This window comes from Salvia miltiorrhiza, chromosome 1 (genome assembly GCF_028751815.1).
Source record: "Salvia miltiorrhiza cultivar Shanhuang (shh) chromosome 1, IMPLAD_Smil_shh, whole genome shotgun sequence".
Classification (NCBI taxonomy): domain Eukaryota; kingdom Viridiplantae; phylum Streptophyta; class Magnoliopsida; order Lamiales; family Lamiaceae; genus Salvia; species Salvia miltiorrhiza.
In genome coordinates, this window is record NC_080387.1 from 48,389,110 (window position 1) to 48,404,894 (window position 15,785).

Sequence of the window (15,785 nt, forward strand, 5' to 3'; positions counted from 1 at the left end):
TTAAGAATGAGTCACGATGGTACACAATAAATTGTGGGACAAAGTATCTCATCAGATATACTCATGTCATGTATGTATTTTGTATACATTAGCAAACTGAATCAGTATATTGAATAGCATACATCAAAGTTTATTATACTACATATTTATTTTTAGAATGAATTATTTAGCTTTGGTTGCGTAAAACGTGACAAAAGTATTCGCCTAGCGCCCAGATAGGGAATACGTTCCTGTATGCAGCATACGAAACCGTGCAATTCCCATTGTAGATTCCCATTATCTCCTGCGAAACAAAGATGATAGTTATAAGCAATGCTTTCCAATATTGTGGAAGGTTTATAATATTCTTAATTTTGTGGATAACCATTTATTTCAGGAAGTGGGTATAGCATGTTTTGAACATCTGATCATTTAATAATCACGTTAAGTGTTGATTAATCGAGAATCAATGTTCTTAAAATTTGAAAGTAACAAGTAGGAGTGGGCGAGACGAAATTCTTATCAAAATAATTTATAACAGAATTACCTGCTGCGGGAAATCCCCATTTTCACATTGAGAATTTATTAGGAGTTTTGCTGCACGATGCACCGGCATCGGATCTCTCTCAGCCTGCACAACATTGTAACACGGGACCAAAAACGCATCAGCTACTTGTTCCCAGTGGGCAAGGCCCCCATCAAACTTTTTTTTTTTTTTTTTGTTCTTTCAAAATCGTCAAATTAGATATATGTATGTATCTTTTAATTTCAACAATTTTCACATTAACATGTGGTTATAAAATAAGAACAAGAAGTGCATATATTTATGGGTTATTTGCCCAGAAAAAAATGTTACCTGGCCAGCTTCAACAAGAGCCATCAATGCCCATGCTGTATTCACCACATGAGACCTGTTGCCTTTTAGATTTGTATACACCTAAATACATACACAAACCATTATCCATCAAGCATTCAAACATCACCATACATATCAGAGATGGCTTATTTAGAAATTCCCAAAACCTTGTTTTGACATGAGAGATAACTCTCTCCCCAGCCACCACAAGGAAGCTGTTTAGACAGCAGAAAATCACGAGCCTTGCGAATGGCAGAGCTACCACTGGAGCTTCGCCCAGCTGCCACGAGGCCTTTCACCCCGAACCACGTTCCATAAGTGTAGCAAACTCCCCAGTTTCCATACCTGCAATAGAATATTGATCTTCCTATTAATGACAAAGAAATCAATATATGCATGATTCATGGTCTCAAAAAAAGGGAGGGAAAACTGACCAGGAGCCATCTGCTTCTTGAATCTTTTCAATGAATTTAGCACCTTTTTCTATACAGCTCTCCACTTCTTCTCTTCGGTGATCAGGATGTGATCGCATGAATTCTGCTAATGCTTGAATTGCAGCTGAGGTGCATTCAACACAGCTGCAGGTAAGTCAGATTAGTTGAGAGGATCAATTGTTTTGGATGATGAAGTTTCACGTGCCATGAGTAGTCTGGCTTAAATGATTTCAGAGATAACTTTTATTGATTACATAGAAATGAAATACTTGAATTAAAGACAAAAACTGAGAAACTAAAATCACTAGCACTCAATGCCTTCGATGACATGAGAAGGTACAAAATAAAACTTCTTATTGTGCATGGATAAGCAAAGGTAGAGGTGTCTTACGGATAATCAATGATGATGTTACCAAAAGTTTCAGCAGGGTTGATTAGCTGCGTGATAAGCGTGCAGAATCACATTAGCCGTATATTGTAAAGTTGGAGTACCATGTATAATGAATAAGGCTTATGTCAAGGCAAAAAACTGCCAAGATTTGAGGTTTGAGATCAAGCATGTGAAAGTGTTTGTTATAATTGGCAACGTCCACGCTGGATAAATGTACCTCCAACCAGTTATAGGAACGTGCCAACTCATATGTTCCGTAGCCTCCATCTGCATTCTGCAAAAAGTTTTTGAAACTTAACTCACTTCTCTTTATCCTTTCAAGGCAAGAGAATATGTAATCTCATACATTTATGTAATAAAGATAAAAGAAGATTGTCAACAGCAGTGCCTTTTTGGCTATGATTTGCCGTTCAAACTATGAAATCAATGAAGTCCAACCGCGGATAGAGATACCTGTAGTGATAGAATAACATTCACAGCATCATACAGCCTCTTTGCATCCAGTGATTCACCCACAGTTTCAGCTGGTAGCTTTGACAGTAGCAGAACTGCCTGAATTGAAGGAACATAATGTCATGACATATATATTACAGAAAGAATGAAATCTGAAAAAAAAAAAAAAAAAAACATCAGATTCAACTAACTTTCAGTCCCTCAGAAGTGCAATCTGAAATCGGCCATCCATGGTCTCCGGTTGAAAATGGCCAGGCACCTTTGGAAATGTGACGATACCAAAACTCTAGATTGCCAGGGCAGTCGTGTAGCAACTTTAAAGATGAAAATTGAGGAAGATATCAGATAACTGCTATGGGTTATGAAAGTAGAATAAATGGAAGGTCAAGGTTAACCTGGGATTGCTTCAAGTATGTATGTGCTTTTCTTAAAGTTGGGCCAAATTCTTCACCAAGCTTTGTTGAAATTATGGCTTGAATAGCAAAGCCAGTGTCCCATAACTGACTTCCATTGTATCCCTGAAACGCAACATTTTGCTTGATACTGTTATGTCTGCAGTAGCTCAGCAGAATAAAATCCAACGCAACAATAAAATTGATCAAAGTTGAATCTGTTATATGTGCCTATAACTGGTTCTGTTTTTGAAGGCATAGTAGTGGATGAAACATGAAAAGATCAGAAACTAGAATGTAGTATTACCATCATTTTCATGCCATCTTCAGCAAGCCACAGATAATCATAGATTCTTGGAAGATGCAATTTGAAAGCTTCGGAATTTTGATCTTCCACCCAACAGCAAAGCATATTTAGCACCTGAAAGTGAATAAGAGACGCAATTATGTTTGGTCCAGAATTTTGAATACAATTTCACAAATAACTATGAGGTTTGGTTGTCAAACAGTTTCAAATGCACCTTGTTCACAGGACCTAAACATATATAATTTGTGTTCTCATCCTCATAATGTATATGCACCGTTACAGTTCGTAGAGCTTTATCTCTCAACTTATTCCCGGGCCATTGCATCAAAATGGGTTCCACAACTTTGTGAAGGGTAGCCCAAAGTATGTCTTGTACAATAGGGTGGGGGTAGTAGAGATCTTCCTGTAGCAGAAGACAGAATCAGTTATAATTACCACAAAAACAGAATGAGGTTTCTTCTTAAATTTTGTTTATGATTTTTTATTCCAATTTACAATATGACTCTTTATGAATTTACATGTGGCTCTAACCCACCTTTGCACATTCATTGCGAGCTCTGTCCCAGTCTATTTCACCATATGGAAGTGTATAAAGCTCCTTCCTCAGAGAAAGTACTGTGGGTGTGATTGGGCCAACAAATCTTTTCCCATACAAATAGGACATAGGGAGGTATACCATTCGACAATGATTCCACATCCTTCCTGCAAATTGATCAAAGAATAATCTGTTTCATATACAGGATAATATGCACAACACATCATTAAGAAACAACTGTAATCGAACCACACAGACCTCGAAAGGAGGCATGTCATTATAGCAAGAAACTAAAGCAGAATGACTACATAAAGCTCTTCTAAGCAATGGCAGTATGTTGAAGCAACATATTTTGAGGGAAGACATTAGCCAAGGTCTATTATTTCTTATTTGAGGTAACCGGTCATAATATACTGATTAACACGATTAAATGGTTTCTTGATTATCTCTATCAGTCCAAGTCCAAGAGTCGCAACTGTGCCAGTGTTTCATAAAGAAAATGTCAGGTTCAGAATTTATCAAACAACAATCAGCTTCCTACAAACTTCAACCAGACATTGATCCTTTTAGAGTCGACAATATTGATTTTAGACATGATACAGAAAGCAAGCACTCTTGATCAATGAATAAAAATACGAGTAGATAAGTCATGCCATCGATAAAACAAACCAAAAGAAAGATAGCCAAAGGTCTCAAAGTGGTGAAGTTACCTGGATGGAACGGAAGAATATAGGGAAGAAGCCACATCTCAGGTGGCATAGGATTGTTCCCAGACCATTCGAATGCCCCAAGTACCTAAACCGTAAGAATCAAAGATAAAGAAAAGAAAATCCTAAGCGTGCATACAACATGGTATGGTGCATTCATCAAACAACAGATATAAGGGATGAGTTCTGAACCGAGAGCCACATCTTTCCCCATGACGTTACTGCCGTAGCCCCACCGTGACTTAAGATCCATTCTCGACATTTCACCATTGATCCATCTCCACCATCTGCTTCTTCACCAAGCAATCTCAAAGTAACGTAGCTCAAAACGGAACCAAACATGGTGCTTAGACCCTCTATGTGCAGACCCCATCCACCATCTTCGTTCTGTTGCAAAGCATATTTGGCACTAAACACATGTAGTTCCTCAAAATGGAAGCAAGTATCATAAAGGTACATGTTGAAATGCAGTCTTCACCTGATGATTATAGAGATAACGACGAATCTCACGTTTGTGCTCTTCTGAAAACGCTGCATTTAATGCCCCAGTAACAGATAGTGCAATGACCTTGCAGAAAACACACACATGAAGAATTTATCAAAGTTCCCAAAATTCATTTTGTGATGAGCTTTATACATTTCTAACTGATACTATATGCAGTCAATAACACAGGTAATCTTAAAAACATTCGTCAAGTTATTTATTCGGGATTCAACTTGCAAAACAGAAAACAAGATGGGCACAGTTGGTCCCAAATCTCAGAAATCATTTTCACAATTGAGCCCTAGAAATGAAGAAGGGCGAAAATGGATACTCACAAGTCCAGGCATTAGAAACAGTGAACCTCCATAATCTCCTGGCCAATGACCATCATCAGCCTGCAGAGTTGAATGGAAACCGATGCCCCTTCTCAATGTATTTGCCACTTTATCTTCCGTAATATCTTCCACATCATTCACTTTTACTTGGGGCAGATTCACGGAGCTCCGATTATCCTTCGCAAACTGTCACAAACTTAATTTGATCATCATGCCAAATTGTTATCATTATTTTTTCAAGTAGAGATATTAATTAGCAGAGTTCATCCGAATTTTCAATGAAACTAATTTTGCGCCTGGGTGAACCTGAAGTCTCATGAGAAGATCCGAAGAATGCTTCTTCTCGAAACGATGATCGCGAAACTCCTTGCGAAGCTTCTCGATCTCGGCCAGCTCTTCGGGAGAGCCGAGACTGGGATCGAACTCCCAGACTTGGCGGCCGACGTGTCCATTTACAGTGCGCAGCCAAGGGCTCGAACCCTCCGCGATCTTCAACTTCCACATCCCCTTTTTTGCACCGAATAGTTAGAGAAAATGGAATAAAATCGGACGAATTTCATGTCAGAAAGAGAGCAACAAATCAAGTTTTCATGGATGAAATATGCAGAAATCAAATGCAGGAAAGCATGAGAAATGCGTAAAAGTACTTGTTCAGGCGTTATCGATATACCTAAACAGTCGCAGTGGCAGTTAGAATTACAAGTGGAGTAAACAGAGCATACAGTATCGCATGCATGCAACTGTTTCTGGGCTTCGTTGATATGAAGTCTCCTGCGTTGACGCCGTTGACTGAGACTTCTCACTCAGTTGACTTTAATCCAGATTTTTTTGTGGAAATTCAAATATCAGCATGCATTATTTTCAAGTGCTAGCTGCCATTTTTGACTCTATATCCAATGTGCTGTACAAAACAACACAAAAGCTCGTTTGGTCACGTTTTGCGGTTCAAAATTTATTACTAATTGTTTAAAAATTAAGATTCAAATCTATATCTTCTTCTTCTTCTTGTATTTGACTTTATGATGGCATTCTCTCGAGACACATATCCACTCATTGATGCTCACATTAATTTGTGAACTCAATATATGACTTAGTAGAACTAAATTGCCACATTACTAGATTGATTATTAGTACATTACTCCCAATAAGGGTGATCAAATAATTTTTTATTTGAAGCATTGTTTTATACATAAGAGAAGCATGTTGTAAAATAATAATAATTGTATGCATAAAACTGTAAATAGGAGTATTATTATTATTATTATTATTATTATTATTATTATTATTATTATTATTATTATCCCCCCTCCACCAATTCATGTCCTACTTTCATTTTTGGTCCATTCACAAATTCATGTCCTATTCATTTTTAGTAACTATTTATATATTTTTTAATTGGTGGGTCCCAATACATTTTTTCTTCATTCAATTAATAAACAATATATTTTTTCTTAATATTCGTGCTTTCTCTCTTAGGTCATGAATTAGTGGACGGAGCTAGGGAGTATAAGTAAACATTGTTATGAAATTAACTCTAAATGAATTAGTTTTTGTATAAATCTAGCCTTACATATGCACAACATTTATAATAATAAATAAAAAACAAAGCATGCAATCTCAATATAAAAGAGTTTAATTCAACTCAAATATATACACACATATATAAAGAGAGAGAAATACTATGCAATACTTTATGTGAACATCGATCATGTTTAGCCTATATTAATATATTTTTTGTTTTATGAGTATATTATTTTAATTATAATATCTCATAAATTATTATTAAGATCATTAATTTTATATATTATATAAAAATCAAGATTCTATTTGTTCATCTTATCTTCAAATAATTAATAAAAAGAACAAATCGGTATATAATTTTTATGTAATTTTATAATTTATAATAATCTCAATAACAAAACCCTTCGTAGGACTATTGTGACACACTGACAGTCCGAAACCAATTTATTTATTTGAAGTTATTTATCTTTGAATTGTTTGAATTTTTATTTATTGTGAAGCCATTGAAATGTTATTATATTCTAACTTATAAATTTGTCTAGTCACACCCCTAGTTAGATGAATGATTTTGAACTATAGGTTATACCTATTAAAATAGAAAGTTATATTCTTAATTATTTTTAATTTAACTTGGGCCTAAATAAAATTATTTATAGTGTATTTATTTTATGTTGGGCTATATATAGACTTTTACTTGATTTAATGGGTAAAGATTTTTATATTTAGAAGCCCATTTATCATCCTTTACTATGGGCCAAATTTCTCTTAACAATTTAACAGTTGATTTTCATTTTAAGATTGAATAATCAGAACCGATCACCTACCCACCGTGGGCAAGCATAATGTGCCCACCATTGATGTGACAATTTTAATTAGGAAAGATAACTAATAAATCTTACTCTAATTAAAATTATCTTACTATAATTACAATTGCCACATCATGGTGGGCACGTTATGCATGCCCACAGTGGGTAGGTGATCGGTTCTGTATTCAATACGTGTTGTTAGCAGTAGACTTAATACCCATTTGTGCCAAGAGAAAGGACACGAGAGAAGGGCGCTGCCACGGGCAACACGGCATGAGCGAGAGCGGGTGAGAGAGAGAAGGCGTGGCTACTGACTTGCCAGCGGCCGCGGTACAACTAGCAACGAGGGAGATAAGGGGTGCGAGCATTGAAATTGTAAAAGATGGTCATAATTTGTATTTTTTAGATAAGCGATCGAATATTAAATTTCATTGTTTAATAATATGACTATATGAGTTCATAATCTAACGAGTTAGTATTGTTTTAATTTAGCTCTTACTTAAAAAAAAGTTAAATACCTCAAAAAAAAAAGTTTAAAGAAAAATACTAAGGCGCCAATAACTGTAAGAGAGATATGATAAAGCAGCCGGGGACAACGGCGGTTATGCGGCTGAGAAACCTGATGGAGAGCCCCGCACCACCGCCTCCGAGGGATTACGTTCAGTACCAACATACTGACGCCCGCAGTCTCTACAGATGGACTGCAAGGTTAGTCAACTCGTCCAAACTTTTCAATTCTTTTCATTCTAGCGTGCTCAATTAGGTTTTCGTGATCTAATATTTGGCTGAATCATTGTTGCGACTAACTGATTCCTTCGAAGTTCGAATATGTTGAAGATACGGAACGATTCATTGTAATAATGGGTGTGGTTTGTGCTAGTGAGATGCTACTGTTATAACGACTTAACGAGGGAATGTGATTGGTTGTGGCAGGGAAAGCTACGAGTTCATGTACGCAAGACCGTGGCATAAGATTAATGATTTTTATTTAGATGTGGTGAATGGCCGCCAATCGTTGCATCAATTGTTTCCGGAAGAGGTGGGAATTTGTTAAAGTTGCAAAGGTTGAACTCTTAATACAATCTATGTGTTTGTGTTTCTCTTTGGATTTGAATTTCTGGGGTACTGGTTGAAAAGACCAGGTTTTGTGGATCTATAGAAGCTATCTGCTTCCTTTATCTTAGAGTGATATCTTTGAAATTTAAATTTATTTCTCAATTATGGCATAATCTAGTTTAGTGAGGGAATTGTGTCATTCCTCTTCCTGCAACTCGATTATGCCTTCTTCCTGAATGCTTGGGCTAGTAGTTTTTGCTAATTATTCATGTTATATGCTATCTGCTAGTATAATAATATTTGATAGAAGAGTTCGGCATTCTTCAGAAACTTGGGAGTCTCTGACTCTTCATCAGTGTTTGTACGTATAAGGGAATATGGTATTTCATTTATCCTGTTCAACTTTGTATGGTAAATAAAAGGCTTTCTAGTCATCCAATTTGGCAAAGTGTGAAGTACTGTTCGGACAGGAGCAAGTGTCAATATAATATTATGCATACCAATTGTAAGACAATAAGCCTTTCCCCTTGTACAAATTGAAAAAGAATCCTACATCTGTCTATCTTAATCTTGCTAACATTATGCATACCCATCTTGCTAACATTTGTACAAATTGGAACAATAAGCCTTTCCCCCTTGTACAATGACTACTGGAGAAAATGAAACAATTATGTTGTAACAGTCTTGATACTGAATTGTTAATGAGGAAGGAACAAAGTATTTAAGGGAATGCATAACCCTGGATTTAGTTGGTCTTTAGGATTCCCAATTATCTCGTTAACCTAATGATTAGATGGGAAGGGAAGGGTGGCATCATGAAGATGAACTTAATATAGAGAAAGACGTCTATACTATTTCCTTCTTTTATTCTAATTTTCAAATTATTGTACAAGAAGTAATCATTTTGTAACTCTTATCTGTGAACTTCTCCCTCTTGCTGAGCAACCTGTTTGAAAATTTCAAGGATCTTAAACATCTTTTCTATAATTTAATATTCTGTCATTTCAAGGTTAATATTTTTAGTTTTGACACAGACGAATGATGTAGATGCTGTCGATGGTTTTGACAAACCTGAATCAGAAAGTGTTCCGGCTAAGGGTAGAACCGGGAGATGGGCGAGGGCCACATTCAAAATACTTATCTCCTACAATGGAAATTCTTTTGATGGGTGGCAGAAACAGCCTGGTCTAAACACAGTTCAAGGGTGGGTATTGTACTTTTCCATCAGTGGTTTTGTTTATTTAAATGAGTGTTTTAGTTATCCATTTTTAAGCTGCTACATTTGGTTGAGTAACGAATTTCTTATTATTTTTATGAACAGATTGGTTGAAAGTTCTCTTGGGAAATTTGTTGATGAAAAGAAAGCTCAGCTGTTGAAGGAAAAGAAATTGCCATTAGAAGGTTGTGCCCTCGTTGCCGGGCGAACAGATAAAGGGGTGACAGCTCTAGGACAAGTTTGTGCTTTCTGTATGCTTCTCTTTATCTATGTATCTCTTCAATTTGGTAAATTTCATGTATATGTATTCAATGGTTTGTCTTGGAATGAGTGCCTATGGTTGTCTGTTTGTCATAGCCATCTTGCAGCGCTACTTGCTTCTAGATGAGCTCATTATAAGATTGTTCCCCCCAAGAAAACCTTTTGATATCTAAGCTTATGTTTATGCCCTCCTTTTTACAAAAGAAGGGTGTTAGCTGATGACAATCTCCAAAATATATTTGTAAATCATATGAAACATGTCAAGAATTATTTCCTCTCATATATTAGGCTAGAGGCTGATGTTGCAAAAATACAATCCATTTTCCCGAGATGTCTCCCCGGGTCATGGTCTATATATTAATTACATCATCCCTCCTTTATATAAATTTCTACCAATTTGAATTGCTCACCCGACATCTTGCCTGCTTAGATACATGGAGAAAAGATGTTAAAGCTCTAGACATTGAGGATGCGCTAAAGTCTGCAGCACCAGGGAAGATAAGGGTCACTTCTGTTTCTCAGGTTTCATTTCAGTTATGAAGTTTATAGTCAATATGGCTTCTCTAATCATACCTATTATGAAGCAATCTAAGAGCATGTATCAAGGATTTCTGGAATAATAACTCACTTGTTTTCCTGATATATTTTAGGTCTCTCGTGATTTTCATCCTAATTTCTCTGCAAAATGGAGGCACTATTTCTATATATTTCCTATTAATGAAGAAAATGTGGATGATGAAATCAGTGGATGTAAGAATGATAATTTGAATAAAGCTATTTGCCAAGATGAAGATGATGAAGGCTTGGGTGAGCAAAATTGTGAAGATGAAGATGATGATTATGGTCAGACGCAAAAATCAGGAAGCAAACCATTCACTTTTGAAGTAAGCCGTGTGAACTGTCTACTACATCAACTGGAAGGAAAGTTACTTTCCTTCAGGATGTTTGCACGAGATACTAAGGCCTCTAGAAACATGTAAGTTTGATGGCTTCAACTCAAATGTTATCCGTAATTTCATCTCCTTCTGATGATTTTGTGATTACATAGTGTTCCTCGATCTTAAGTCATGGCTTAGCCAAATCTGGACCTGTTCAAGGCTTTCATCGTGTGCCTTGGTTTGTGATACTTGACCATGCTTCAACTGTAAATCTGACTTTGGTTTGCGATCGGTGTATGTCATCATTTTCCTATATTGGCATTTGCAGATTGTTTTTTCTTCACATCGATAAAGGAAAGCAAACTAGTAATTTGAATCTGAGTTACCGTTTGTGCCTTTTAGTTATTTTATCTGATTCTCTTTGGTTGGACGAAGCAACATTAATCTTCATCAGGCATATAGGACATTATACTGGTGGTGACATAGTTTTAAAGTTACCCAACATTCATAAGTTATAGTAGTATCTAATTTGGTGTATGAGTTCAAATTCATTTTCATTATCTTTTTTTGTATCCCTTCTTTTCCAATTTGGACTCCTCACTTCTAACTGCAAGTTTTTCATCATATTGCAGTGGTCCACCAACAGAGTGCTTTGTCTTCCATGCACGAGCTGCAGAGGCCTATTTACCCTGTCCTAAGGTTAAAAATACATGCTAATTATTATGGCATCAACATAAATCCGAATAAGCTTTTATGTTATTTTCTTTTTCTTTAGTGATTGATTTTTTTAACACTTGCATATACAAAAGGATGGAGACAGAACCAAGGTAATGTGTGTTGAGTTGGTCGCTAATCGCTTCTTGCGAAAGGTAGCTACTTCTTTCACCCTAAAACTTGCATAAATTTCCATCTACTTCAGTCAAATCGTCGCCTCTCTACTGAATAGCCCAATCTGATCCAAATGTATATGTAATTTCCATTATTTTAATTTATTCTGCTTGATTTTCTTCTGTATATGGCATGTCCCAAGCTGAGCATGAGCACTATGTAGCATTTGATCCTAACTGCAGTATTATCCCCAATGTCTGTCAACGAATAGGATTTCGGATTTGTCTTATAAAAGAAATGATCTGTAAACTTGTTGATATAGCTGCTCCCAAGAACTTTATGAACCACCACGGGTGTACAAGAAGATATTTCTCGAAATAGTTTGTCTCCCCTTTGGAGAAGGGTTTTCACTTTTTTTTCTTCTTCCTGATGGAAGGCACCATCAAAGCACTAGCTCGAAAAGATTAGGATTGATTTATTTGATTATATAAGTTCATCTTTTTTACCTGATCTCATTGCTTTCTTGTGCTTACCAGATGGTTCGAGTTCTTGTAGCAACAGCAATTAGGGAAGCAGCTGCTGGTGCAGAAGAAGACGGATTGATAAAGCTAATGGACGCCACCTGCAGGCGCGCCACTGCTCCGCCTGCACCTTCAGATGGCCTTTGCCTTGTTGATGTAGGCTATAAAGAATTTGACAAGAAAACTTGCTTAATCCCTTGAGTTTAGCTTGCTAGCTCCCATTTTTGCTTCGAAATTGAGATCAAACTTATAGAAAATTCAACCTCACTTTTATGCATGGTGGAAAACTAGGGTTTAGCATGAGCGAAAGCTCATAAATCAGAGCTACGGCTGAAAATGTTCCCATATTATGTGTAACCCATTCTTGCCGTCAAGATATTGTTCAAATTGGGATGTTGTATTCTGCATAATTGTCATTTATTTTAATTATTAATTTTATTCCCAGACGACCATTAAATATCTGAACTACTAACTTCTTAATAACAAATGTCTCCAATTATACATATATAATTACCACTAAAAATATCCGAGCTCTCACAAAGCTAACGAAAATATCCCAAAATTTAATTTAATTTATTTATCATGAAAAAAATGTGCCTCGTCTAGAATTACTATCATTTTTAAGTAGGCAGCAGAACAGCTTAGCTTTGATGCTATAGTTCATTTTCAATGTATTTGTTTTAAAATTCACATCAGCTTCTGACGAGTGACACAGTCTTTTATAGATCAAAAATTGAATTTTGAGATATTTTAGTTAGTTTTGTGATATCTTGTATCTCTAATTGTAATGTTTGGGATAATTTTTTAAAAGGTGAATAGTTTCGGTAATTGATTGTAATTATGTATAATTCAAAAAATTAATTTATGTTATAGTAATTCGATATCAATGGTCTCAAAAAAAAAAAAAAATCGATATCAAACTGTAATTTTCCCATATGTGATAGATGCGGTAGGTGTTATTATGAAATGGTGTAATTACTGTAAATCCTATATTGATAAAAAAAAATGTTATGCATAAAAAAATACTAAGAAAAAGAAAGAAAGATAGAGATGGAAGTATTTGAAGTGGAAGAATGGAATGGCGAAGCGCAGGAAAAGGCGGGCACATATATCGGGAGGAAGTAGAGGAGGCAGAAAACAAAAGAGGGGTTGGGCACTCATTTCTTCCACACAAATTTCTCATTTCTTTCTCCTTCCCTTCTACCCAACCGTCACTGTCGCCGGCAGGACCTCCTGCCGAGGGCCGCGCGCCTCCCCAAAGTGCGCGCACCACAACCACCGCCGCTCCTACGCCATTACAATGGCTAGGGCTTCCCCATCAACCTCGCATGCATTCCTCCTCATCGCTTTCCTTCTCCTCCTCCATCTCGCCTCCGCCCAGCCGGAGGCCGACGCTCTCCTCAAATTCAAGGCCTCCATCACCAACAACGCCCTCGCCCTTTCCAACTGGACCGCCCCCGCCCCCCCATGCACAGACTCCGCCGCCAATTGGAACGGCCTTCTGTGCGAGAACGGAACCGTCGGCGGCCTCCAGCTCCAGAGCATGGGCTTGGAGGGTACCATCGACGTCGATGCCCTCGCGCAGCTACCTAATTTGAAAGTCCTCAGCTTCGCCGGCAACAGTTTCGCCGGTCCTCTGCCTAATCTGGCCGCGCTCCCCAACGTCAGAGTTGTTTCGCTTTCCAATAATAAGATGTCCGGCGCGATTCCGGCGAACGCGTTCCTGGGAATGGTGGCGTTGGCGCAGCTTGATTTGGATAACAACGAGTTCTCCGGCGAGATTCCGGCTTCTCTGGCCGGTCTGCCGGCGCTGCAGGAGCTTATGCTGCAGAACAATAGGTTCGAAGGCGGATTACCGCAGTTTCGACAAGGTCAACTAAAGAACTTCAGCGTCGCCAACAACGCCCTCTCCGGCGAGATCCCTCCCGGCCTCAGCCATTTGGAAGTTTCTGCATTTTTAGGTTAAGCACATTTTCTTCCTCCATTCTCAATTTACCCTAAAAATTTATATGGAATAATATCGACATCACACGACTTCCTATTTGAGTATATATCAGGCAACAAAGATTTATGCGGAACCCCACTGTTGCTGTGCGCGAATCACCCGCTGCGCCTGTCTATTGGAACAATAATAATGATGTCACTCGTGGTCGCGGCGGCGCTGGCAGCGCTGGTAGCGGTAATACTGATCCTCTGCCGGCGCCGCGCACCCCCGCAGGATGGCGCGGAGGCAGCGGCCCCCGCCGTGCTCTCCGCCGTTGTAGTGGAGAGCGGGGCGGCCCTGGACAGAATGGAGAGCGGGCAGCAGCGGTCGGCTCCGTCGTCCCCGGCGGCGGGAGGCGCGCACCAGCGGCGGAAGTCGGAGGGCAACGTGCGGATCACGTTCCTGAAGGAAGACTGTGATGTATTCGACATGACGGACTTGCTGAAGGCGTCGGCGGAGATCCTGGGCAGCGGCGTGTTCGGGTCGACGTACAAGGCCGCGCTGACGGAGCGGCAGATCGTGGTGGTGAAGCGGTACCGGCACATGGGCAACGTGAGCAAGCAGGACTTCAGCGAGCACATGCGGCGGCTGGGGCGCCTCAGCCACCCCAACGTGGTCCCACTGGTGGCCTTCTACTACCGGCGCGAGGAGAAGCTCCTCGTCTACGACTACATCAACAAGACCAGCCTGGCCGCCCTCCTCCACGGCAACAGGTCGCGCCCCGGCCGCCGCATCCCCGACTGGCCCACGCGCCTCAGCATCAGCAAGGGGGTCGCCAGAGGCCTCCTCTACCTCCACACCGAGCTCCCCAGCCTCACCGCCGCCCACGGCCACCTCAAATCGTCCAACGTCATCCTCCACCCCGACAACACGCCGTCGCTCACCGACTACGGCCTCGTCCCCATCGTCAACCAGGAGCACGCCGAGCAGCACATGATCTCCTACAAGTCGCCCGAGTACAAGCACACGCGCCGGATCACCAAGAAGACCGACGTCTGGAGCCTCGGCATCCTCATCCTCGAGATCCTCACCGCCCGCTTCCCCGCCGACTTCCTCAAGCCCAGGAAGGACGCCCCCGACGCCGACGCCGCTGCCGCCGCCTGGGTCGAGTCCCTCGCCGCCGACGAGGCCGCCGGCGTCGACGTGTTCGACGCCGACATGGCCAGGGACGCCGACTGCCAGGGGGAGACGATGAAGCTCTTGAGGATCGGCTTTGCTTGCTGCAGGGCGGAGGTGGAGGAGAGGCCCGACATTAAAGAGGCGGCGCAGCAGATTGAGGAGGTGAGGGAGAGAGATACAGTTTGAAAATTTAGAGCTAATTAAGAAACTAGCTTCAATCGTCGCCTAGCTTGCTCGCCCACATCAAAATTACGTATGCTATGCTTGTTGTGGTTGAGCTTTCTTTGATGATTTTTGTATATCCTTTCATTTCATGATAGTCTGAGGATGGTTTGGTAGAAGCAGCAGACTGTTAGAAAATCAGCTCATTGTAATTAAAAAAATACTCCATGCATGTTTATAAGAAGTGGGATTCTTGCAGAGATTATTATTAATTAATGGATACATATACTTTCTGGATCTTGATTACATTGGAAATTTGTGTTTTTTTTTTGTTGCGTCATGTTATACATTATCACAATTTTGTTATTAATGTGTTAAGGTGCATGCATTTTAATCAAATACGAACAAAAAACACTATTTTACAAGGAAAGAGAGCAATATATTTCGAAAATTTTGAAATTTGAACAATGAAAATTATTCTAAACCATAAAACACAAAATAGATATGTGTGGATGGTAATTTGGATTTCAACCATAAAATCAATATTTGAATCATCATAC

At 39.2% G+C, this 15,785-nt stretch overlaps 3 protein-coding genes across 4 annotated transcripts; 2 read left to right on the top strand and 1 right to left on the bottom strand.

Annotated features, from left to right (window-relative positions):
• Positions 1-31: 31 nt before the first annotated feature.
• Positions 32-5,699, bottom strand: LOC130988455 (cycloartenol Synthase-like). The gene is made up of 19 exons (XM_057912314.1): positions 5,544-5,699; positions 5,180-5,380; positions 4,874-5,059; positions 4,533-4,622; positions 4,247-4,441; positions 4,058-4,142; positions 3,348-3,514; positions 3,027-3,215; positions 2,813-2,926; positions 2,509-2,631; positions 2,305-2,427; positions 2,114-2,212; positions 1,878-1,934; positions 1,661-1,707; positions 1,270-1,413; positions 1,003-1,180; positions 836-916; positions 527-610; positions 32-283 (listed from the first exon to the last, which is right to left on the bottom strand). The coding sequence occupies exons 2-19, from the start codon at positions 5,375-5,377 to the stop codon at positions 167-169; spliced, it is 2,277 nt and encodes a 758-aa protein (XP_057768297.1). The 5' UTR covers positions 5,378-5,380; positions 5,544-5,699; the 3' UTR covers positions 32-166.
• Positions 5,700-7,674: 1,975 nt separating this feature from the next.
• LOC130988462 (uncharacterized) lies at positions 7,675-12,404 on the top strand. 2 transcript variants are annotated; one of them, XM_057912325.1, is made up of 9 exons: positions 7,675-7,908; positions 8,134-8,239; positions 9,291-9,460; positions 9,578-9,723; positions 10,164-10,255; positions 10,384-10,709; positions 11,244-11,310; positions 11,421-11,480; positions 11,976-12,404. In XM_057912325.1, exons 1-9 carry the CDS (start codon positions 7,775-7,777, stop codon positions 12,159-12,161), a joined length of 1,287 nt encoding a protein of 428 aa, XP_057768308.1. In that variant the 5' UTR covers positions 7,675-7,774; the 3' UTR covers positions 12,162-12,404. The 2 variants fall into 2 exon arrangements, with proteins under 2 accessions (XP_057768308.1, XP_057768315.1); XM_057912332.1 differs by having other exon boundaries at positions 7,693-7,908; positions 8,134-8,264.
• A 619-nt stretch (positions 12,405-13,023) lies between these two features.
• On the top strand, positions 13,024-15,531 carry LOC130988478 (pollen receptor-like kinase 1). The gene is made up of 2 exons (XM_057912344.1): positions 13,024-13,921; positions 14,018-15,531. Exons 1-2 carry the CDS (start codon positions 13,039-13,041, stop codon positions 15,247-15,249), a joined length of 2,115 nt encoding a protein of 704 aa, XP_057768327.1. The 5' UTR covers positions 13,024-13,038; the 3' UTR covers positions 15,250-15,531.
• The last annotated feature ends 254 nt before the right edge of the window (positions 15,532-15,785 follow it).